The 25,528-nt window shown below is 41.2% G+C and overlaps 1 protein-coding gene across 8 annotated transcripts in view; it reads left to right on the top strand.

Moving 5' to 3' along the window:
* Utrn (utrophin) overlaps window positions 1-25,528 on the top strand; it is a 509,106-nt gene that overhangs the window by 94,778 nt on the left and 388,800 nt on the right. For 5 of the 8 annotated variants that reach the window (XM_031380393.1, XM_031380394.1, XM_031380395.1 and 2 more), the window contains 7 exons: window positions 5,196-5,257; window positions 16,308-16,400; window positions 17,379-17,456; window positions 17,790-17,882; window positions 20,503-20,675; window positions 23,226-23,341; window positions 24,287-24,447. In XM_031380393.1, coding sequence (XP_031236253.1) covers window positions 5,196-5,257; window positions 16,308-16,400; window positions 17,379-17,456; window positions 17,790-17,882; window positions 20,503-20,675; window positions 23,226-23,341; window positions 24,287-24,447 — 776 coding nt within the window. Of the gene's footprint in view, window positions 1-5,195; window positions 5,290-16,307; window positions 16,401-17,378; window positions 17,457-17,789; window positions 17,883-20,502; window positions 20,676-23,225; window positions 23,342-24,286; window positions 24,448-25,528 lie in introns of all 8 variants that reach the window. The other 3 variants (XM_031380398.1, XM_031380399.1, XM_031380397.1) reach the window with 1 other exon arrangement.

Here is a 25,528-nt window from a genome sequence, read left to right as displayed (position 1 = left end):
TCATGACTGAAAAGCTTTAGGTTGTATCTTGTTCATTCTCTGAATCTTTGTAGATCATGGGGTTGGAGAGGAGAAGAGGGGAGAATGGGCAGAGGAGTAGACAAGCTGTAGATGTATTGAATACAAAGCTTACCTCCACTTCCGGTTGTTTAGCGGAAATAGCCAAAAGAATACCTGTCCATTTTGGCGTATTTTTGAGTGGCTAGATGTTATCTTCAATGGCCAAGCACTCCATTTCACATTGGGTACTGAGATACAGTTAGGTGTTGCTTTCACTAAAAAGTTCCAGGCTATGTTAGAAGAAACACTGCTTTGTTCTAAATTGGTAGTTACTCCTTCCTTTGGTCAACCTACGGAGCACAATCTGCGCATTATTAGATACTTGAATCCCTCTCCAGCACCCCATCCTTCTGAGGATTGGAGCCAGAGCTGTGGGTCTGTGCACGTTCACTACTGCAGGGCTATATCCTGAGACTTAATATGCTCATGAAAGCTGAAACTTTTAAAATATGTTAAGTAATAAGGTATTGTTATATTTCTATGAATATTTTCCATTTTCCTTATTTTTATTGTCAAGGATTTTGGTTTTGTTTGTTTGTTTGTTTGTTGTTGTTGGTTTTTTGAGTCAGGGTTTATCCTGTCCTGGAATTCTCTCTGTAGACCAGGTTGTGTCCTTGAACTTAGAGACTCACCTGCCTTTGCTTCCTGAGTGCTGGGATTAAGGATGCATGCCACCACTGCTTAGCTGTAAAGAATTCTTAGATTGTGTGAACATTATGAAAGTAAGAGAATATTTACTTATGAACTTTCTATTTCTTATTCATAGGATTAAAGGATGGTGGATATGACAAAATTTACAAAATTTAGAGTCATGGAACATGTTATTATGTTATGTGTCCCAAACAGATGTTTAAAATTAAATTCTTTTCAGCCAGGCTGGTGTGGTGACTGTTTGTAGGTAGATGTACCAGTATGGCATTGTGCTCTGGCTGTATTGTCAGCCCTGTCCTTGGAGTTTGATGGTAAAGGCTGGGGCATTCTGTGTGTGTAAGCAAGTCTCCTTGATTAATGACTTTGTGGCATCGATCAGATAATGTATGAAGCTGGAATAGGGGCTGATGACTGTCTTCACTGTCCTTTCTGAGAGGCAGGTCACCTTTCAGCACCATTAACATCAAGAATCTTCTTAGTGTCCTCTTAGACTGTCATCCCCTTTGTGGGATGTCAACCCCCTTAGGGTTGCTCTCCAGTTTCCTTTATGGATCTGCAAACTCACACTCTCTTTCTAGAACTGTTATATTTAACACAGGAACGGCCTTTCAGTTATAAATTCTCCTTCTGCCTTAATTCCTTTTCTATTCTCTGGGGCAAAACGCTGTGACCAAAGCAACTTATAAAAGAAGGCATTAATTTGCAACTTAGTTCCAGATGGTTAGAATCCATGACTATCATGGCTGGTACTGTGGTGGCAGGCAGGCAGGCAGGCATGGTGCTGGAACAGTAGCTCAGAGCTTACATTCCCATCTACTGACTGGAAGCACAGAGAGCTACCTGGAGTGTTGTAGGATTTTCCCTTTCTAATTACTTTAGGGCAGCAGGAGGCCTGTGATTGGACATGGAAAAGGGAGACAGTGCTAAGACTTGCAGAGACAGAGTGTAGAGAGGAAGAAAGAGAAAGAAAAATGGAGGCGGATGTGAACCAGCATGGCTTTAACCAGCCACAGGTAGTTATGATATCATAAGGTTACAATAATTGGAATAAAGCTTTTATCATTATCAATTGGTTCTGAAATTATTATATTGGCATTTTGCAAATTGAGAATTTATTGATACATAAATCTGATTGGTTAATTATAAGCTTTAAGTTTTGATTCTACCGGGTAAATGGGTGTTGTGTTGACTGACTATGGGGTGGGCGGTTGTGGCGTAGCAATGAGAGGAACTTGGGAGCTCCAGCCCAGCTGGAGAATTGGCAGGTAGAGGCAGAGCCAGCAGGGCCAAGAGTTGCCAGCACATGTGTGGGAATGGGCCGGTAACCTTTTTAAATATTTTCTGCAGCACCTGATAATGGTGTGAGCTTTTGAAACCAAAAGACTGCTTCCTGTGACATTCCTCCAGCAAGACTACACCTCTGAGTACTTCTCAATCAGTTCCATGAGCTGTGGACTGAGTATTTAAACATATGACTCAATGGGGTCCATTTTCACTCAAATCTGCACACTTTCCACAAGTGTCTAGAATACAAATTTATCACAGACTTGATGTATTAGCCAATTATTTGTATGAATAATGGAATAATTAAGATAAAGATACTATGAACAAAAACAAAGGAAAAGGAGAGGAAAAGATATATTTGGCTTACATATTCTGAGTCATGGTCAGTTGAGGGAAGCCAAGGCAGGAACTCAAAGTAGGAACCTAGAAATAGGAACTAAAGTAGAAGCCATGGAGGAATGCTACTTAGTGGCTTGTTCAGTTTGTTTTCTTATATACTTCTTAACTACCCACCCGGTGTGGTACTCTCTACAATGGGCTGGGCCTTCCCACATTGATTATTAATCAAGAAAATGTCCTATAGACTTGCCTATAAGTTAATCTGATGGAGGCATTTTCTCAATTGATAACTGTTTCCAAGATAACTGTACCTTGTGTCAAACTGACAAAAAAAAAAAAAAAATCAACTAGAACAGAGAGTTGACTTATAGGAGAAAAAGTTTATGTTGGTTCATAGATCTGAAGATCAGAGTTCATGACTGAATAGACCTTTAGTATTTATACCATGTGGCAATAACCAGGAATAGGTGGCAGAGAAAATGGGTGGAAAGCCAAGGGAGGAAGAAGAGGAGGTAAGGGGACCTCTTATCCCCTTCAAAGACATTCCCCCAGTGACTTAAATACTTCCACAAAGTTCCCCTGTTGAAGCTTCTACCTTTCCCAATGCATCCAAAGGGGAAGGAAGCCTTTTAATACGTGATTCTTTGAAGGGGAACTTCTTTCCCAAACTGTAATACTAGATTTAGTCTTATTTATTAGTGAGTTGTTCCTCATTGCCAAATGCAGGCAGTCCCTTTGTGGTATGTGCATGGCTGGCAAGACACCCAGGTCTCTTCCTGTAATGATGTGGCCTAGAAGTGTGCTGTGTAGTAGCTGAGGCACTTAGATGGACCCACAGCTTTCTGGACTATTTGGAATATAGACTGCTTTCAGAACTCCTCACAGGTACTTAACATACTACTTTGTAGGTGTTCAACCAACAATGACTTTTGTTAGTTTTAGTAGAGAATTGGAGAGTGCATGAATTATATAATGGGAGGTGATAAAGCTGGATGTTGTTCTCCTGTCTGTTCATAGTCATGCCATCATTTTGACAACCAAAAACTAAATATGAGCCTTATTTACTTTTCTACTTCTTTGACAAAGCACTGTGACCAAGGCAACCTATAAAAGGAAGCATTTAATTTGAGGCTCATAGTATTAGAGCGTTAGAGTCCATGGTCACCATGGCAGGGAATGTGGGTCAGATAGCAGGTGATTGCTAGAGGAATAGCTGAGAGCTTATATCTGACCCACAAGCTCAAAGCAGAGGGAAAGCTAACTGGGAGTGGTTCTACCCCCTGTTACACACCTCCTCTAACAAGGCCACACCTCCTAATCCTTACCAAACTATTCCACCAACTAGAGTCCAAGTGTTCAAATATATGAGCCTGTGGGAGCCATTCTCATTCAAACTACCACACCAAGTCTTTGTGGAAAAAGTTTACTTATCACCATAACATCTTAAAATATAGTTAATATTTATTTCCATCCTGCAGACAATGACTTTCAGGATGGATGATACTTCTGGTACTTAACTCAGAATCACGTAAGCAGTGGTCGTAATGTGATCTATTTGGCCCTAATGCACATTGCTTTTGCTGTTGGTGCTATTGTACCATGTAGTCTCCTTACATACTTCATTTACTTGGCACATTTTCAAGAAATTTGACGTTCTTAAGATGTTTGGTGTTAGTTGTGTCTTGCCCAATGCATTTGTCATTGAGACCGGAGTTGATAATGTTTTTAAACTCTTCTGGTTTATTTGCTTGTTAAAATGTTTATTTAGCAGGCCTGAAGTGGCTAAGAACACATACTGTTCTTGCAGAAGGCTGGAGTTCAGTTTCTAACACCTGCATGGTGGCTCTAACCTCTTGTAACTTTGGCTTCAGAGGATCCGATACCCTCTTTTGGATTCCATGGGTGTTTTCACATACCCACACATAGACACTCATATACACATAATTAAACATATTAAATTAAATATTAAATTGTACTTAAAGTTTAAAGCCACTATGACTCTGTTGCTCCTCCACTTCACCCCCCACTTTGGTCAAGAAAATGTGTTGGATAACAGACTAGAAATCTTATACCACTTTGTAGTTGTAGAAGGGGTATGACTCGTGTGAAGAAGGAGTAGATATGGAGTCTTAAGTTTCTATTGAGTAACTTCTTGGTGGGATGTGTTGGTCTAGCTTCATTACCTAAAAGGATCTATTTGACTTAGGATTTCAGGTTACGGTTCATTGTTGTGGGGATTTAGGTAGGAGCCTTAAGTGGTTGTATGTGTCCACAGTCAAGAGCAGAGGTAGAATTAATGCACAAATCCCTACTGTTCAGCTTGCTATCTCCAGTTTTCTACAGTCTAGGATTCTAAATGGGATGATGCCATTCCCCCAAGGTGCAGGTCTTCCCATATCAACTAGCACAATCAAGACAGTTCACCACACACGTTCCCATAGGCCAACAGGTTCTCTAGACTCCCTTGTGCAGACATACTTCCCAGATGATCCTAGGTTCTGTCACACTGAAAATTAAAACTGTCACACATATTTATCATGTTTGATAGTATACTTAAAATATAACTGAAAGTGTTACATGTGTAGTTGTGAGGTAAGGTCTGGATTGTAGCACACAAAGTTGGATTTCATACCCGGGAGTGACACCTTAGGACCCTTGGGTGAGGTGACTGAGTCTCACTTTACTGTAGAAGTTGGTGGGCCCCATCAGTGGGTTCATTAATAGCTGTGTGTCCCTTGCCTCGTGCTGTACAAATAAATGTCAGTCTCAAGCTGCTGAGAGAGAGGAGATGCTTATATTTGTCACACTCACCATCAGTACAGACACTCATCCTGTTCTTGTCTTTTCTTTCTCTCCTGCAGATGAACACAATGATGTACAGAAGAAAACCTTTACCAAATGGATAAATGCTCGATTTTCAAAGGTATCCAAGATGCTGGTGGATTTTACTGTGTGGTCAGTGCCTCCTTCTGACTTGTGTCTGCATAGCTAAGAATGATGACCAGTTCCTTTAGCATGGGTAACCGTGAAAACTCAGGCCCCCTTTCTGCCCTGGTCAACGGTGACAGACTTTTCCTCCTGTGAGTGTGTCTAATAGCATTAACCATCCTCTCTTTCCTTCACTGGTCTGCTCTTTATCAGCGCCTGGAACAATCATTACTACGTTCATAATTGGGTAGGGCGTGGAGCATGGTAAAATGAGAGGTTTCACATTGGTTTTTAAATGTGCAATAGTTAGAGGAGGTAGGGTATTTTTACCCCTCTCCAAGTCTTATGTGGGAACAACAGTCTTTGGGTTGATTGACTCTAAGATAGGAAGTTGAAGAAGAAAGGTTTCTTTGGTTGTCTTTAAACTACTTTGGAAGCTCCTTTTAAAAAGGTTGGTTTATTTATTTTATATGTATTGCCTACATGTATGTATGTACACAGTTTTCATGATGGCACCCTCAGAGGTCAGAGGAGGGCATCCCCTAGAATTGGAGTTACAGATAGTTGTGAGCCATAACCTGAGTACTTGAACTGAACGAGTCCCTCTGTGAGAGCAGCCAGTGCTCTTATGTGAGTATTAATCTCTACAGTCTCTCGGAAGCTCTTTGAATTGAAAGTGTTCTGTATTTGCAAGTTGTAAGGTCAGGGCCATCAACACTGGGTAATTTAAAGTGACTTTAAATGGTGGTACATTTAAAAGCTGCCCCATGTCTGTCTCACAGGTCAGGTACAATGGCACATGATACTTAGGAGGCTGCATCAGGAGGATCCCTTGGCTCAGGAGTTTGAGGTCAGCCTGGGCAGTATATGGACAACCCGTCTCCTAAACAAAACCAAAGTGCCTATTTCCAGACTTACAGTTTATGACTTGACTGCAGTCTTTCTTAGGCTTTACTGCTTTTTGTTGAAGGATGTTTTATCTTGCCTCTGAGAGTGGAAGGGGTGTGAAAACAGACAGACAGAGAGTGAGGAGTGCAGCATTGGGGGCCAAGGAGCTGGCTTAGTGTTCAAAGACACCTTCTGCCAATCCTAACATCTTGAGTTCAATCCCTGGGAGAGAACTGATGTCACCAAGTTCTCCTCTGACCTCCAGGAATTCATTTCCCTCCCCCCCCCCATATGCATTTTTCAAACACACTCATGAATACACACACACAACCTCAATAAATTATTAAGTAAATGCAATAGAGTGAGTCACTAAGCAGTACGTATGTACCTCTGTGTGCGATCATCTTCAAAACTGTGTGGCATAACGTCAGTAGTTCATATATTATATATAAAAGAATTCAGAGAGTGATGGAAGATCAGAAGTGCTTTGTGACTGATAGCTTCATGTGCCAGCTTGTCTTAAAGCATTGGTAGGTATGTTTGGTAAATTTTAAATGGGTTGATTCTGTAGTGGCAAGGAGCCTATGACAAGGTCTTGACAGTATTCACAGTCCCCTCTCTGCCTTTGTCACATTCTCAGCAAGGTTTAGTGACTAAGAGTGTGTGGCCAGAGGAGTTCCCTCCCTGCACTCTCCTGAGAGCTCGTGTGGGTGGGCTTATCCAGCCTGGCTATTACTGAGGTCGTGGCCATTTTCTATGCTAGAACTAGTGAAGTGGTGTGCTTTTCAGCAGCTTCCCGTACTTAATAGGGAAAGAATTGCCTTAGTTTTAATGTTTAGAGGTCATTTTCAAAGTATTGGGACACCTTGGGTGAGGCAACCTTTAAACCTGGGTGAATTCCTTTGCCCTGCTGTTGAGAATGGTGAACACAAGACAGATGAAAGAAAGAGAGGGTACGGGATAATAGGAATAGCTGAGAAAGAATAATGGAAGAGAAATCTCTATGGTGATCATCTTGACAGTTTCAGAGACCCAAATAACACAGATTCTACTAGGCCTTCCGCTGGTTATTTGATGAAGTTGATATTTATGTATGTGCATTCATAAAAAGGTGCAGAAACCTCTCTATCTCATAGAGCCATGTTGTTATTTTGTAGCATCACAGGGGGCTTTAATCCCATCTCTTTGTCCTAGGATGTTCATAGTTTCTGCCTGGAGAGTCGAAGTTACTAGACAGTGCTTAGTGGACTGGTTTTGTGCTCCCAAAGGCTGTAAGGTCTTGTTTTGTTTAGAGAAAAGATCTAAAGAGGAATGACCTTGAAAATGTCCTTCGTTAGATTGTTTCCAGCATGAAGTCACAGCTGAGCAGGAATTTATCTAAGACATGATGAGGGTGTGGCTATAAGGAGGGGAATTCCAGTCAGGGCCATAGACTTCATCCATGTTTTTTTCCTTCCTTTCCTTCTGCTGGTTGTAGCCTACAGGGATGGGAGGGTGGGGAGGGTGGGTGTAGGAGAGGGCACAGCAATTTTGTAGGCTTTGGGATTCCCATACAGTTTAACTCACATTGGGGTGAAAAGCTTGCATTTTCATTTTTTGGTTTACTAAAGAAATGAGTGACAGTTAACACAAACATTTATTTAATATGTCTAAAATCATATGTTCAGAAAACAACTAGAGACAGTTATGTTGGGAAGAGATATATAATAATATATTATAAAATATTTTATAATAATATATAAAGTAATAATGAAGAGATATAATAAGATAATGTTTTGAGTACATATCTTCCTTGTCACGTTGTTTCATGAGAATAGATACACTAGGTTGAGATTTTTACTGTACTTATTTACTAAAAGTGAAGAGAAGAGGCTGGAGACATGGCTTAGCAGAGAGCCCTGGCTATTCTTGCAGAGGCTGTAGGCACCATGTGGGTACTGGGAATTGAACTCAGGTCTTCTAGAAGTGCAGCCAGTGCTGAGCCATTTCTCCATCCTTCAGTAGAATTCTTCATCATAACCTTCAACTATCTAGTTCACAGGGAATGAAATTGACTTAAAGCTTCATGCTTGTTTACTTGTTTCCTTAATAAAAGATAAAGGGCTTGATCATATTGAATGGTATGGATCTAAAACCATCCTTTAGTAATAAAAGATATATGGCTATACAGAAGCTAAAAACAATTCACTCTCTAGAGGACACTTATGTGTATATAATCTGTATGTTTCTGGCTGATATATCTTCACAAGCAGATGTCTGCCTATTATCTATGCATATAGCAGGAAGTGCTTGTTAATTCGCCCCTGAGTCCACAATGCTTCAGAGCCCTGGGGTCCTAAAAGGCAACCCACACTGCAGTAAGTCATGTTGTGTGGTGTTTTGAAGAGGTGAAGAGCAAAGGAGAAACTGGTTGCTTAAAGTGTTAAGAAACACTTGCTCCTGGATGTACTGTTCATTTATTTATGACCTCAGGCAAACTGGGAGGCAGCTTTAAAAGGAACTGTGTTTTATCCTTTTATCCATTAAATGCCCCCTGGTCATTATTACCTTGTATTGCCCAGATATATAACGGTGTAGGAATGCTAATGAAAAAAACCCATGAGGTACCACTAATTTGTGAATTCGCTGCTCCCTGGTACATATTTCCAAACAGAAATAAGCCCGCTTGAGACTGTGGCATGGCGTGTAAAACACAGTGTTTTGGACTCTCTAGCTTCTGATTTGCATGTGGCTTCTCCCAAGGGAGACAGCGAAGCTGTTGGGAAATGTGTCCTGACTTTGAGCCTGCATTTTCCTTGGCTCACTTTCAGAGCTGCTCATCTGGCAGAGCCGTGAGCCTACAAATTACAGAAGCTGTTTCATCAGTGCAGTTAGGGGAAGGATATGCAAACTTGAAAATACAGAACGTTATGCATGTTTCTGCTCTCATGCTTTTGAAAAGGCACATTCCCATAGGTTACAATTGCAGACTTGAAATGTATATCCACTGAGCAGGAGGCAGGGCTGTGAAGCATGGATCCTGGATTCTGCTGTGAGCTGCTGCTCACATGCAGTAAGTTGCCATTTACACAGTATGGAACATGGATGTGTGTGGCCTGATGTTTTCTGCCCCTTGAATCTTGGGAGTTAATAGTTATAAAAATAGGATCTGGAAAAGAAGATGCTACAGAATGTGTGGTCAAAGCAGCTGGGTGCACCATACCCCTGTAGATGGTTCATCTCCTTGTGAGTGTTATCAGAGTCACTGGAGGATTCCTTGAGCTGAGCCACGTGTTACCTGTTGGGTCTGATACTCATTTCATGTCAACACAGCTAATTAATTATTTTAAGAGCTGTATGTACTCCTTTTCTTCCTCATCCTCCTCCTCTTCCTCCTCCCCCTCTTCCTCTTCCTCCTCCTCCTCTTCCTCCTCTTCCTCCTCTTCCTCTTCCTCCTCCTGCTCCTCCTCCTCCTCCTGCTCCTCCTCTTCCTCCTCCTCCTCTTCCTCCTCTTCCTCTTCCTCCTCCTGCTCCTCCTGCTCCTCCTCTTCCTCCTCCTCCTCCTCTTCCTCTTCCTCTTCCTCCTCCTCCTCCTTCTCCTCCTCTTCCTCCTCCTCCTTCTCTTCCTCCTCTTCCTCTTCCTCCTCCTCCTCCTCTTCTTCCTCTTCCTTTAGATTTATTTATATGAGTACCCTGTCACTGTCTTCAGACACACCAGAAGAGGGCATTGGGTCTCATTACAGATGGCTGTGAGCCACCATATGGGTGCTGGGAATTGAACTCGGGACCTTTGGAAGAGCAGTAGGTGTTCTTAACTGCTGAGCCATCTCTCCAGCTTCATATGTCCTTTTCTTAAAAAGACATTTCAATTTTTATTGATTCTGTAATACTAATGAGAAAAAGTATAAACAATAAAATGTTCTCCATATTCTTGACCACCATCTTTAGGATACTTTGGTAGTACGTTTGTAAGCTTTCTTTCTTGCTTCCTTCCTTCCTTCCTTCCTTCCTTCCTTCCTTCCTTCCTTCCTTCCTTCCTTCCTTCCTATCTTTCTCTCTTTCCCTCCCTTCCTCCCCCTCTCTCTCTTTCTTTGTTTCTTTGTTTCTTGCTTGCTTCTTCTTGCCTAAATTCTAACTGATTTTTTTTAATTTAAAAATTACATTTTGTTTTATTTTGTGTGTTTGTATGTTTATGTGCTCACATAACATGGCATACATGGAGATCAGAAGACAATGTGTTCACTTCTTCCCTTTGATCATATGGATTCTGAAGACAGAATTCAGGTTTTTAGTCTTGGCTGAACATGATTTTGGATAAAGGCATTTGAGCTACTAGCTGCCCCCTATGACTTTTTTTTTTTTTTTTCTTTTTGGTTTTTCAAGACAGGGTTTCTCTGTGTAGCCATGGCTGTCCTGGAACTCACCCTGTAGACCAGGCTGGTCTCAAACTCAGAAATCTGCCTGCCTCGGCCTCCCAAGTGCTGGGATTAAAGGCATGCGCCACCACTGCCCAGTCTCATGTGACATTTTTAAGAATTACATTTTCATTTAATTATTTTTATGTGTGTGTGTGTGTGTGTGTGTATGTGTGTGTATATACTTTTGTATTGGTCATGGAATTCACAATTCCTTAAGAGACTCACTGTTGACTAACCCTATATTTCGTTTGGATGCGGCCCTGCCCTACTTTCTGATTGCCTGTCATTCATCTTATGACTCGGTATGCCTGTAGACAAGATTCATTTGCCTGGTGTGATGGTCTAGAAAATTACCAGGGCTGCCCAGGCCAATTCACAGTTTCAACTTGTCTTATAAACAGGAAGCCCTGCCAAACAGTGAGTCTTGATTTCTACATGGTCATGCTGGGCTGGCACAGAGCAGGGAGCACCCGCTGACTCTGCATGCGTGATGGATGCCCATCAGACATGCTTCCTTCCCTCCGTCATGTCATTACCTGCGTGAAGTCTGCTCCCTACAGCTGCCTCTACCTCTCCTCTTGCTCGGCAATGATTGTTAGCATCTCTGCCCAGATGCTTTTAAGTGTAGTTGCACTCATGTCCTAGGAAATAGTATTGATGCTGCAGTCCTCTTGTCAAATTGGTGGGCTCAGCACTGTTACTGAGGTTGTCCAAAGGCAGACGCGTGGGAAGTAGTGAGAATGGGGGCCTGTCCAAATTACTCAGTCTAGGACTACAGCTGCAATGCTGCTGTTACTAGGCCTTGAAAGAAAAAACGAGCCAGGGGTTAAGAACACTGGCTCCTCTTACAGAGGACTCCAGTTTGGTTCCCAGCTCACAACCAATTCTGGGAGATCCATAGCCTACTTTTGGCCTCTATGGATACAGCATACATGTGGTTCCCAGACCACAGAAAGGCAAGAGACCCATACAATACAATACAATACAATACAATAAAATAAAATAAAATAAAATAAAATAAAATAAAATAAAAGTAATTTTAAAAGTGAAATGGGACACAACCGTTATCTTTCCCCCAAGTTCAAGATTGCTCATCTGTATCATTTTATGTTTGTTGAGAAGCAATGGAAATGGCCTCTTACGAATGGAGAGGGTGATGTGAACTCAGCATTTTGCCAGGGCTAAGGCACAAAGGAGATAGTCACCAAATATTTGTGGGATTATATTATAAAACTGTATTTTCTCTGCCAAAGAAGTTGCTGCAAGTCAGTCTTTGCACAGATTTAAATGTGAGGTTGATGTTCAAGATCAATCAGTTCTTAGTTTTATTAAAAGATGACTTTTGACATTTCTAGACTTGTTCCCAGAGCTGATGTTTACAGCCCACATCACAAAAACCACCAGAAATGCTTTACAGTGGGCTGTGGGAAATGCTGTCTTAATTTAGTACAGTATGGTGATTTATGCTGTTGCTCTGAGAAGTTGATAGCTATCTATATCTATATTTTTATGTATCCACATACCTATATCTATATTCTATACTTAAAGCCACATCTATAATTTATATCTATATCTCTCCAGCTCTCAATCTCTACTACTAATTTCTATCTATCTACATCATCTACATTTCTATCTATATCTCATCTCTGGAATTAAATACCGGTTCCCCTGTTTGCTGCAGTTGCATGCCTTGGTAATATTTGTTGGCTCAAATGTGAGAAGATGGACTTGGAGCCAGGTTTTGTTAAGACTGGATCCTGGTTCTGTCTTTCATTTGTTATGCCACGTTTAGATCTCAGTCTCTTCACTTGTAAAATGGGAGTGAAGCTGTTCACTTTAGAACACTGTTACGAAGAAAGAATATGTATAAACAGTGCATCTAAGGCCACGCAATTCTCAGAACTTAACCTGTGCACAGTAAATGCTGGCTGTTATTCTGTTAGAACATTTTACTATTCCACTGTGTGTTTTTGTATGGTCTTCAAGTTAAAATCATTTTTATATTTTCAGAGGGCTACAGAGGAGCAACATATTTTGTTATAATTTGTGTTAATTATGTAAAATTTGGACTTCAGTGTCCATGAAATTAGAACAAAGTTGTCTTCCAGTTGGCTTACTCATTCTTGCATGATTAATGACTTTTTTCACTTTACAACAGGGCTGAGTAATTTCAACAGAGACCACACAGCCAACAAAGTCTAAAGTCTTTACTGACCTGTCCTTACATAAGAAATGTTCTGCCCTCCTGTATAGAACAAGGACCCTGCTTACACACCAGCCACTTTTACTTTCCATACGGGGCGGGGACATGTCCTCTTGGACACTACTAGTCCTTTCTGTATTTATGTGGAACACTTGGAAGTAGCTTGTGATAGTCTATGTGCATGTTGAGTGTACATACTTGAGTATGTGTGCCTGTGTGCGGGTGCATGCGTATGTTAATTTTCTTTTCTTGTAGTGCTTGGGATTGAATCCTGAGCATTGTAATTGCTCGGCAAACCTATCAGTGCACTACATCTCCGGCTCCTGGTTTCCAGAGTAGGCTCCTGCTCAGGCTGTGTTTGCACTTTCTCTGTAGACCTAGAATTGTAGTTGTCCTGACTCAGCTTCTTGCAGGCTGGGATATGTGCTGTGGGCATGGGTTTCATGTATGGTTTTTTTTTTTTCTCCCCCGGCACATTTTCATTCCGTGTTCTATTGCTGAAAATATATACATACAGGTGTGTAGAGTTTCTGACTCTCACGGATAGATCCTTTTTTACGGAGTCAAAAGTCTTTAAAAGTCCCACAAGATGGTGTGACTAAGAAGCTGCCTAGTCTACAGTGTGAGTTCTAGGATGGCCAAGGTGCAAAAGTGAGACCTTTTCTCAAAACAAAACAAATCTGAAATCAAAAGCCCAAAACTCCGCGAATAAGCTTCCAGGAAAAGAAAGACCCTGCCTTTTCTAGTGCTTTGGTGCTGACATGGCTCGTTAACATGCTCCTGGGAGACGGTGGTCTGCTGGACAGAGCAGAGAAGAGCAAGTGAACAGCCATGTCTGTGCTTACAGGACAAGAGCGAATGAGTCTCAAGTAGAGTATTTTAATATTTTTCACCATTTTAATTATAGGAATGGGTGGAAACTAGTACTGTGGCTTAAAGGATGAGGAGTCCCTGACAACTTGTCTGTTGTCTGTCCTTGGGGGAAGGGTGTTGTTGCTGGGCAACTGGATTCAGGGGCCTGAGAGCTTGACAGAGTACAGAAGCTTGCTTGTTTGCTTATTGAGACAGCATTTCTCTGTGTAGCCATGGCTGTCCTGGAACACGCTCTGTAAACCAGGCTGGCTTTGAACTTACAGAGATCTGCCTGCCACCCGAGTGTTAGGTGAGGACATCACACGTAAGTTTTATAGCGCAGATTTTGATGAGTTCCTTATGAGAGTCCAGGCACCTTCTCTTACTCTCTCCGGGGGAGCCCCATCACCTTCCTTGTCTGCCATTCTGCAGGGATTTGGGGCTCCCTCTTAGAGAACTGACTGTCAATGTACTACACCCAAGTCATCGCTGCTTACGATGTGTGGGAACATCCATGGGGGTGGGGGACGGGAAGGGCACACATTCAATACACATTCCGCATAGTGTGTCATCAGTGATCGTCTGAGAGTGAGAAGCAGAAGAAAGAAACTGAGCTGTTGTTACTGTGTGTGTTCTGTTTACCAGGAAAGGGACTCTGTTCACGCTTGCAGCTATATTTGACTTTTACAGGGACAGAACTGTATCTTCATGTTTTTTTTCCCAACAGAATATTCTAAAGGGAGCCTTTCTTAAACTTGTTGCCTGTTAAACAAATGGACTATCTGGATGTGAGGGAAAAAAAGAGTGTGCCATGAATGGCAACATTTAGAAGTCTTAGTTTGCAATGGAGCCTTTCTGGCATCTGTGTTATTTCCACACAGGTGTGCTCTGGTATTCTGCATGGACCGTTTTATGAGTAGGAAGGTTTCCCACAGGTTACTGTTGCTGTGAATTGGGACTGAGAGGTTATCCATTCCATAAATAGCCTCATATATTATCAAAAAATTATGTTTTTTTCAGAAAAGATTTTTTATTTTATGTGTCTGAATGTTTTGCCTGCATGAATGTATATAAACCATGTGTATTCCTGCTGCTTGACCAGTTCAGAAGAGGGTGTTGAGACCCTTGGAACTAGAATTGTGGATGGCTGTGAGTCACCATGTGAGTGCTGGGAACTGAACCTGGATCCTCTGCAAGAGCAACAAGTGATTTCAATTGCTGAGCCATCTCCCCTGCCTCAGTAGTACTTTTTATACTAATAGAAAGCATGAAGATTTGGCTTGTGATATAACTGATAATAGTAATGGATTACCATTTGAGTTTTTAACAAACAAGTAAGCGTGTAAAGACCGGGTAACTTGACTAAAGTTTGTGGCTAGTATACAACACAACCTGTTTGTGTCAAAGGTCACTATTAGACATAGATAATTATTTCTGATATGAGGAAATATTTGCATTTGCTTCATTTTATAGTAAGCTTTTCCATATTATTTTGTTTGTATGTTGGAAAGTGGCTTTTAATAGGTGGGGGTCCCTTAGATAGCTCATCTTTTTCTATGGACTTTACCTCTTATTTTTCTCTTTTCTGCATAAAACACAAGAGAGAATTGAGCTCTGTGTGGGTTTAGGAGGGGAGCATTGAGGATGGCGGTTAACAAAGGCTTGTCAACTCCTTGCTTTGTTGATGGTTCAGAAGCCTTCAGTGTGGAGTAGTGCCTCTCCAAGGTGGCCTCTGTGCTAGTCTAATCTGCTTGATGCTGTAATTCGTAGAGATAATCTATGTGTCCCCAATGCAGTGGCAGACCAGGGAGATAGCTGTATTTCAGAGACAGGGTCCAGCTTATTCCCCACTGCTTCTGTGGTGGGTCCCGTGTTCCCTCCTAGAGCCTATGAACTTTTAAGGTACATGCTAAGAATCCTCAACAGATTGCACACTAGAGTAATTTAAAAACGAGTAAGGATTCAGTGGGTGGGAGGATCAGAGAACCCTTCTTTTCTTGTCTCAAATTTAAAGTCTTGCTTCATATGGAAGGTGTGTGTGTGTGTGTGTGTGTGTGTGTGTGTGTGTGTGTGTGTATGTGTTTTAAGTGATCAGAAAGAGATATGTAATATCTTGATTATATAATATCTAGGATTGGCAGGACGGACTTTTAGCTAGCTCTCTATATTTCATATGAGGAAGTGACAACATTCAAGACCATTATGGATTTATTACATCATGGTTTATGATTTTTAGTACATTCTCACATCACATTGTACTTTTTGGTATTTAGAATAGCTGGTGGCTTAAGGGAGCTTAGGTAACTGACTAAGTCTCAGTAGGGAGTTCTTGGTCAGACTGGGTTTGAAACTGAGGCTCTTGTCTTTTCTGAGCAGGAATTGCCTTGTGTTATTAGACCGGGACAAAACACGGCCAAAAGTATTTTAAATGTTAGGAACATGTGGTCTTTCTCTTTTGTTGGATTTTCATTTTTATTACATTTACATATTTATTAGCATGCCCATACACATTCTCACTCATGGGTGGTGCACCTGAGACAAATGGTGGGACGACTTCTCTCTTTGCACAGTGTGTATCCCGGGGATTGAGCTCCCGATCATCACTGTCACCAGTAAGTGCATTTGCACCTTGGACCATCTCACCAGCCCCAATATGGAACTTCTGATCCTGAAGTCAACCTTAGTTTTCTTCTTCTTCATTGCAGAGTGGGAAACCACCCATCAATGATATGTTCTCAGACCTCAAAGATGGGAGAAAGCTCTTGGATCTTCTAGAAGGCCTCACAGGAACATCATTGGTGAGAGGACATCTCTGAACATTTTCCTCAGACAGGGTCTTGTTCCCTTCAGGCTAGTCACAACATAACTGTGTAGCTGAGGTTGACCTTAAACTCCTGATCCTTCCACCTCTCCTCCCTCCCAAGTACTGAGATTGTGTATGTGTGTGTCAGCACACCACCTTTGGGCGTTGCTGAGGTTGGAACTCAGGGCTCCATGCATGAGAGGGAAACACTCTACCGCTTGAGGTATGTCTATAAGAGAGGACGGCCATCTTTGAGAATGATGCCGATGGAGTGCCTCTGGTCACTGTTGAGATTTGGAGACTCCCTATGGGTACTAAATTGTGAAGCCTGAGAATTGCACCCTCTGTTGCCTTCCTGGCCGAGGCTGGGTATCTTCAAGGGAAAGCTGATATCTCTCATGAGATTCCTTGGCCCATGAGGTAGAAGGAAGCTGACTAGCTTGCCATGTCCTAGGTGGCACACTCTTCTCATGTGACCTGGAGTTTGGGACAATGTGTCTTCTCTCTGTTGTTCCTACATGGGCAGGAGAAAGCAGGCAGGACTTTTCTACTGTTTTCTTTCTTTCTTTTTTTTTCTTCTGCCTCTAGAGAAGTTTAAATAGAAAAGTGTTGTCTGACAGAATTGATTCTCAAATGTGTCTGACTGCTTGTGAAGAGTAACTAGAGCAATTTTGAAAACGCTGAATCCCCACCCCTTCCTAAGTCATCCTCTAAATCAGTGTCTCAGGTGGAGGCAGGAAACGGCCAATGCCTGTTAGTGTCTCCTAGATGATTTCAGTAGGCATGCTGGTAAGTGAGCCAGGGCTTCAAGATGCTCTTAGTGAATTTGCATCCTGTGGTACCCAGGCTGGGGATGGATGCTGGCCTGCTATCCTGCTTCCGTTCCTGTGTCAGTTTGTCAGCACACGAAGGGATGGGGGAATCTGACTTGCTTTTTTTTTTTGTTTTTGTTTTGTTTTGCTTTATTTTCCAGCCAAAGGAACGTGGTTCCACAAGGGTGCATGCCTTAAATAATGTCAACCGCGTGCTCCAGGTTTTACATCAGAACAATGTAAGTAACAGGGTTCTCGGCTGCTGTAGGCGGTGAAGCCTGCTGGTTGCTATATACACAGACATCGGCTGGTGCTTGGAAGTGTTTCCTCGTGGTGGGAGTTTGGAACTTGTTCTGTGAGTGACAGATAAGTCACGTGCTTTTTCCCAACGCTCTCATCGATCTGCAAAATGAATATTACATTTTTGAGTTTTGCATTGATCCAGTTCCTAAAATGAAAAATTTATCCTCATTTATATTGCTGTACAAAATATACTTATTCCAAAGGTCTGGAGTTTTATGGTGACACTGTCCCAAGAATGTAATTGTTGTTTCATTATTTTATCCTGACAGGTAGAATTGGTGAATATCGGAGGCACGGACATTGTGGATGGAAATCCCAAGCTGACTTTGGGATTACTGTGGAGCATCATTCTGCACTGGCAGGTGGGGACATTCCCAACCACCTTGCAACAGGCCCTGTATTATTTCTCTGTTCATTTTCTACAGCTGTCAAATCAAAGTTCCACAGACTGCTTGGCTGGAATAGGAGGCGCTTATTGCCTCAAAGTCCTCATGCCTGCAAGGCTAAGATCCAAGGGCCAGCATCGCTGATTCTTCTCAGCAGCTCCTTGTCTTTCTCCTAACTTCCAGTTTGTTATAAAATGGGGTGTGCTGGCTTAGGAAAGCTTAGTCTTCATGACACACTCTCTCTGTGTTGGTGTCCAGATTTCCCTTGGTTCTTTGGTAAGGACATCAGTCATGCTGTGTTTGAAGGCCTCCCTCCTCTAGTGTGGCCGCGCCTTAAATCATTCCATGTGCTGCGGTCCTACTTCACACAGAGCCCATTTTTTAGGTGTTGATGTTATGGCATTAGTGTATGCATCTCCAGAGAACACAGTCTAACTTACAGAGACTCCCAATAGACGGTGTTGGCAGCCTGATGCAGATTTTTGGCAGGGGGGGAAAAGGTGTTTCATATTTCATTCAGAAAACTGCTTTGCTTTCAGGCTCACAGGAGGTTGTAGGAGTAGCCTAAGGGATTTCCAAATGCCTTTCATTCAGATTCCCCAAAGGCTAGCAGTTGCCCGCATCTCCTTAGCTCACTCTGGCGTTTACTCTGCCTGAGTGCTTTTATAAAGCATCAAATGTACTTTCCAAGCTTTTGTCTAAAAACAGGGGCTTTTTAAAAACAATGAACTCTGCTGTGTAGCCATAATACTGTTAACATACAAATATAAAATGTCATTTGTTCCTGTTTTATCACAATTAGTAAATACCAAAATGGTGTATAGCTGTTAAAATCAGGAAGATGGTTTTGGGATAGTGGAGTTATCTATAGGTCTCATGGAGGTTTGGTTAACCGTGTCAGTAATATATCCTGGGAGAGTATCTCAGTGATACTGTGATATTGTGATTGACAGTATGCATGAGGTCCTAGGCTCGGTCCCCAGTAGCAGTGGTGTGGAGGGAGGGAGGCAGGGTGATAAGCTAGGAAAACAGTACTTCTAGATCATGAATGATGCTCATTGGTTTTCTCTCTGGTATCTCTTTAACCTGGGACACTTTCTGAGCCTTTCTTTTCATGGGGCTGATATTTTTGAAGAACAGGGAACTTTATAGAACATTCCTGGGATTGACTTTGCCCACCAGCAAGTTGGATCCAGGTTGTTCATTGTGTAGAGTTGTTACAGGAGAAGTGTTGAATTTTCTCAGTCACTGTGTCGGGGTCATGTGCTGCCAACTCTCTCTCTCTCTCTGGCCATGTTGACTTAGGTTAAGGCAGCACTTCCCAAGTTTTTCTCCATTGTAAAGTGACTGCCCCTGTTGTTAAATATATCTTGTTGGGATGTACTTAGTGACAGTATAGGTGTTTAATTAGTTGCCCAACTTGAACCATTAGTTTTAGCAGTTTTAGTTTTATTCATTATTATTACCTGAATCATCAAGATCCTTGGCAAATAGTAAGTTTCTGATGCCATTGTTCCTTCTACATTTATTAGCTAGCTCTCTGTTTATAACAAAGAACCTGTTTTGATCAGTGTGTCACCCATCTACCTACCCATCCATCCATCCATCCATTCATCCATCCACCCATCCACCCATCCACCCATCCACCCACCCACCTGTTCATCAATGTATTATGGGCTTTTATTTATTTTTATGTGTATGAGTACACTGTAGCTGTACAGATGGTTGTGAGCCTTCATGTGGTTGTTAGGAATTGCTCGCTCTGGTCAGCCCTGTTTGCTTTGGTCAACTCCCCTCGCTCTGGCCCAAGGATTTATTTATTATTATATATAAGTACATTGTAGCTGTCTTCAGACCCACCAGACGAGGGCGTTAGATCACATTATGGGTAGTTGTGAGCCACCATGTGGTTGCTGGGATTTGAACTCAGGACCTTTGGAAGAGCAGTCAGTGCTCTTGCCTGTGAGCCATCTTGTCAGCCCCATATTATGGGATTTTATATAAGTGTATTAACTTTTACTAATATTATTTATCTTGATATGGCAATTGTCTTAGATTTGATTTCTTCTGATCCTTAGATTGGCTAAAGGTCCTTTTCATATAGCTCTATCATTCTTTGAGGCCTTTCTTATGGATATGCATACATATTACTTTAGGATAATAACAAAATGTCAGTTCCTGAGTAAAATTATTGCTGTCAGAAAAATTACTTAATTCTTTGATTTTTGTAGGCAGCCAAACATGTTTCTGTTCTTATTTTTTTATAGAAAATAAAATTTGTATTTAGTTTGTTTGAACAATTCCTTTCAAATAAAATTTATTGAAATGTAACTTTTTCATAGCAATGGAAGGAATGTTCACTGTATTTAAAGAGTGCAAGTATTGTTTAGGAAGTAAAACTGAAGTGATGTTTAGAAAATCCTACTCTCTTAAAAATCACTTAACATTTACCTTTCCAGCATTTAAAGTAGAACTTAGAAATAAAATGAATGCCAGTTACATACTCTATAATGTTTGACTGGTCTACTCTTTCTTAGACAGTATCTTCACTGAAGTAAATGTTACATTCTAAGCAGATGTGGGTTTTTCTGCACAGGTGAAGGATGTCATGAAAGATATCATGTCAGACCTGCAGCAGACAAACAGTGAGAAGATCCTGCTGAGCTGGGTGCGGCAGACCACCAGGCCCTACAGCCAAGTCAATGTCCTCAACTTCACCACCAGCTGGACTGATGGACTCGCCTTCAACGCCGTGCTCCACCGGCACAAGTGAGATGTCTTCCAGTCTTCCAGTCTTACCTCCTCTGTGTCTTTTTTCTACTTCTCTTCCCCATAGTCCCTTTGGCTACCCCTGCTGCCCGTATTGCTCATATTGTAAGGCATCAAGGAAAGCAATACCATAACAGATCAGCCACTGGGCATCTTCTCTTCAGGACTTCAGGGCTGCAGTGCAAAGCCCATGGCTTCTCCTACACATTTGTAAACTAAGAAATGTAAGATAATTGACATAGTTCACACCCACTCATCCAGCCCTAACCAGTAACACACACAAAGACTTGTGTGTAGCTTTTCTTCTGATAGCAGAAGGACAACTCTGTTTATTGTGTTACCCACGTTTATGAAGAGCTATACAATTTTCTTATGAAATCTCATAAACAAGATCCTAACTTGTATGTAAGAATTTAATACAGAAATTGCCATTCTATCCGAGAAGAATAAACAGCCTGAAATAACTTTGTAGTAAGAAATCACGACTATGTATGAATACAGAGCTATAAAATGGAGTAGAATCATTACAGTTGCATATGAAGGTGCCAGCATTGGACTGTGCTAGATAGACAAGAATAAGCTCTTAGATCCTTCATCCTGGAAGTGCTAAGAACTGAAGAATAGCTCTCCTGTATAGACCGGTGTGATAACCAGTTGAGCTGACATTGCAAATGAACATGGGGTATGGGACAGTTGGTTAACCATGTAAATATGTGCCTTGCCACACCATATAAGTAATTCTGCATGCCTCAAAGATTAAGTGCCAAAAGCAGGCAACATGGATTATGTTTTGTTGCTGTTATGAATTATTAATTTTCTCATTTAATCCCCTTAATGTTCTTGCCTGCTACATACAAATAAAGTACACATTCCTATACTTTATACATCGCACTAAGTTTATCTCTATACAATATAGGTTTGGTTTTCTTTGTTTCTTTCTTTCTTTCTTTTTTTTTTTTTAATAATCTTTGCTAGTAGATTGTTAGGTGGGGAAGTATCCATGGCTGAATTTTGGATAACCTTAAAATAGGATATCCTTTTTCCCTGCCCCTTCTTTTCTTTATTTGATTCTGTTCTTCATGTAGTATTATTTCAAATTAGTGACAGTGAGAAGAATGTTTTTATACCAAAGCAATGCTTTTAATATTTTTACATGGGATCAACATGTGCTATAGATTTATGTTTTGGTATTTTGAAGTTGTTATGGGGTTAAAGACCCTTTTTCATCCCACTCTTTTTCTGTCATCTTGAGGATCCTGCTCTGTACTGTTAAGAAACTGTTGCATTTGTTCATTATCCGTTGCATTTATTAGCTCTTTGATTCAACAAACATATATACAGTGTTTTGTACTAGACGCAAGGATAGAGCAGGAGCAAAACAGATCAACATCTCAGTTCCTTCCAACTGAAGACAGACATTTATTAAAAAATGTAAATTATAGCTGGGCATGGTGGTGCACACATAATCTCAGAACTTGGGAAGTAGAAAGATCAGGGGTTCTGGGTCATCCTCAGGCAAGTATGTAACTATTTTGAGGCCAGCATGGGCTACATGTAGAAGACTCTGTCTCATAAAATGTGTGTATGAGGATGTGAAGATATAGAAATGGTAGACAGGCTAAAGAAAAAGACGATAGATGAGAGAGAAGAGGCGGGAGGCTGATGGCTGTGGTGGCTAAGGGACAGAGGAAGAGATAGAAAGAGGATGGGGGTGGGAGAAGGCCACAGAGTGCATCTTACATGCAAGAGTGAAGCTCAAAGAAAGGGACCAACTTTTAGGTCTGTCAATCCGGTGATACTGTCCATGATGTGAGGCTGGAAGAAAGGCAAGATGTAAAGGAACACGAGTTTTCATGGAGAAAGGTGAATGGAATGGAACTGGTCCCCTTTGCACCTCTATTTTCAGGATAACTCAAATCCAGTTGCACCTGGAGTGCCTGTGTTCTCATCTTAGACTCTTCTGGTGTGTAGAGGCATCAAGTCAGGGTCTCCCTCTGCAGCCTAAGCAAGCCCAAGCCTGCTATGTGGATGAGGCCAGCTTTTCATTTGTGACCCTCTTGTCTTAACACCCTGAGCACTGTAATAACAGGAGCGCACCTTTGTCCAAATTGTGGAATTTAGTCCATTAAAGTCGCTAAATTCATAAAGCCATAAAATTATAAAATCCATTAAATTGTAGAATTTAGTCCATTAAAATAACTGATTTTGGTAATTCATTTACTTAGGTTCATTTTTACTACTTTGACCTTATTTCACCTCCTGTTTCTGTGTCATTTTCTTCCCCGGTCTTCTTTGTATCCATATGTCTCCTTTACTGGTATTTTACTGTCTGGGAAATGCTATACACTCAACTGTGACAAGAACCTGAGATTGTCTTATTTATTATTGTCATGTCTGTTACTTACTATATGGACTATATGGATTTTACAAACTTGAGATACAAAAGATACAATTTAAAATAACATTGACAAATTTAAAAAAAAATTGAAATGTAATGAATTATAATGCTACTTACATTGTTTCCATTATATTTTTCTGTACTGATTTCAGACCGGATCTCTTCAGCTGGGACAGAGTGGTCAAAATGTCCCCAATTGAGAGGCTTGAACATGCTTTTAACAAGGCCCACACTTATTTGGGAATTGAAAAGCTTCTAGATCCTGAAGGTAAAGTTGAGAAATTGATTCTGCTGTATAATTTTGTTACATAAAAACTTGTTGAACTTGTTTCTGTTATGTATAATTTTGTTACATAAAAACCTGTTGAACTTGATTCTGCTTTCTAATTTTGAATCTTGAGAAGTGGTGATGTTTTTCTTTTTTTACAATATACTATGATAATTAAGGGATTCTAGTTTTTAAATATTGGCCATAATTATTATATCTTTGTGTTTGTTTTCTTACTTTTCTATGTGTAGTATGTGTAGCTTTTATGAATGAGTGGAGTGGGTGTGTGCACATATCTGAGTGCATGTGTGGGTCAGAGGAGGGAGTCAAGTGTCTTTACCATTTCCCACCTTGTCTTTAAGACATGGGCTCTGTAAGCTAGGCTGGGGGGCAAATGAGCCTCTGGGATCCAACTCCCATCCCCCATAAACCACTTTACTGCAGATAAGTCATTTGTCCCATTTGTATTTAATGTTCAGTATATTTTAGACAGCAGATTAATTATTTCACTGGATAGTAGCTAATTTGTATCAAGTAGGATTGAAAAAGTCTAGGAATACCTACTTGCTAGAGAAACACTTCAGGATTGGTTTGGATTTTTGAAATGCATGTATGTGTGAACATTTGCATATGGTGTGTTTGTTCTTGAAGGCAGGGTCTTAGTTAGCTTGGAGTCCAGGCAGTCTTCAAACTCATGAACCTTCTGCCTCAGCCTCTTAAGAGCTGAGTTGCAGATATGCATCATCATGCTCAGCTTATGGAAGACTTAAGAACCTGAGTATTCACCTCTGTCTCATATTTTGTGATCTGCAGTAGCAATTTTCTGAGATGCGGTATTATGGAGATCACGGATGAGGCATTGTTTCTGGGTACGAGAACAGTCACTTTTTAACTGGGTATCGAGCAGTTCACACATTTCTGAGTCATCTTTTCTTCTACTTTTAGATGTTGCTGTGCATCTCCCTGACAAGAAATCCATAATTATGTATTTAACGTCTCTGTTTGAGGTGCTTCCTCAGCAAGTCACAATAGATGCCATCCGAGAGGTGGAGACTCTCCCGAGGAAGTATAAGAAAGAGTGTGAAGAGGAAGGAATTAACATCCAGGTGCTGGCTCATTTTTCTCCAAACTTTCGCCGTGCCTGTTTGATTTCTCCTAGGTCCTGGGTCAAACTTGGGCAGGGTGTTTTCTGAACATGTGTGGTTTTTTTCTGAGTTCAGTTTCTTATGAAACAGGGAAGTGTTTTGCTTCTCAAGGTGAGTCGCGTCCGACACCATTAATAAAGAACCTGTTGCCCCATTATCTTCTCATAAGGATTCTCAAAATACAAGCCTTACTTTCCCTTTTCCTCAGGAGAGGCACTGCACCATAAATCATTCATCAGATTTTTCCAGAAATGGGCTAACAGATGTTTTCACCAGAGAATAAATGAGATTTTCCTAAGGAGTTATAAATAATGGATTTTTTTTTTTCTTTCTCCATTAGCCTGGCTTGACTCAACCCATATTTTGTTTCTTTGTGATTTTTGTCTAAAATCCCAGTCTTCTTCATTCATAAAGGAAGACTGTTTAGATTTTCAAAGTCACACATTTTAGCAACTAAGTCCAGATGTTCACACAGGTGCTAGGGAGATGGCTCAGTCAGTGAAGTGTTCGATGTTCAAGCCTGAGGATCTGAGTTAGGATGCCCTGTATGTGCGTACACATTGGTTTTGGTGGTCTCCCTGTAATCCTAATTCTGGGAGACAGGGATGGGTGAGTTGGCAGAGCTCATTGGCCAGCCAGCTTAGCTGAGTCAGTGAGCTCCAAGTTGAATGAGAGACATTGTCTCAGTGAAGTAAGGTGGTGAGCGATTGGAGAATACACTTGATAGCAATCTCTGGCTACCACATGTGTGAGGACACACATACTTACACATCATATAGATATACACATACAAGGAAGAAGAAGGGTGAGGGTTTCAAATTTGTAAGAAAAGCATTTTGGAGGAATGTGTGCCCTGGAGCTTAAATGTCATCCTCTGGTACTTGGATGGGGTCAGTGACTTGGCCTCTGGACCACTGTGGTTAATATTACCTCCTGGGTGAAGACAACACAAAGAATACTCACCTGGTAAGCCTGTTTCTCTGTCACTATTGTAGATTTACCTCCAGATTTGTTTTGACATTCTCATTTAGCATATTTGCTT

This window comes from Mastomys coucha, unplaced genomic scaffold (genome assembly GCF_008632895.1).
Source record: "Mastomys coucha isolate ucsf_1 unplaced genomic scaffold, UCSF_Mcou_1 pScaffold2, whole genome shotgun sequence".
Taxonomy (NCBI): Eukaryota; Metazoa; Chordata; class Mammalia; order Rodentia; family Muridae; genus Mastomys; species Mastomys coucha.
The sequence above is the reverse complement of the archived record's forward strand: the minus strand, read 5'-3'. Positions and strand labels throughout refer to the sequence as shown.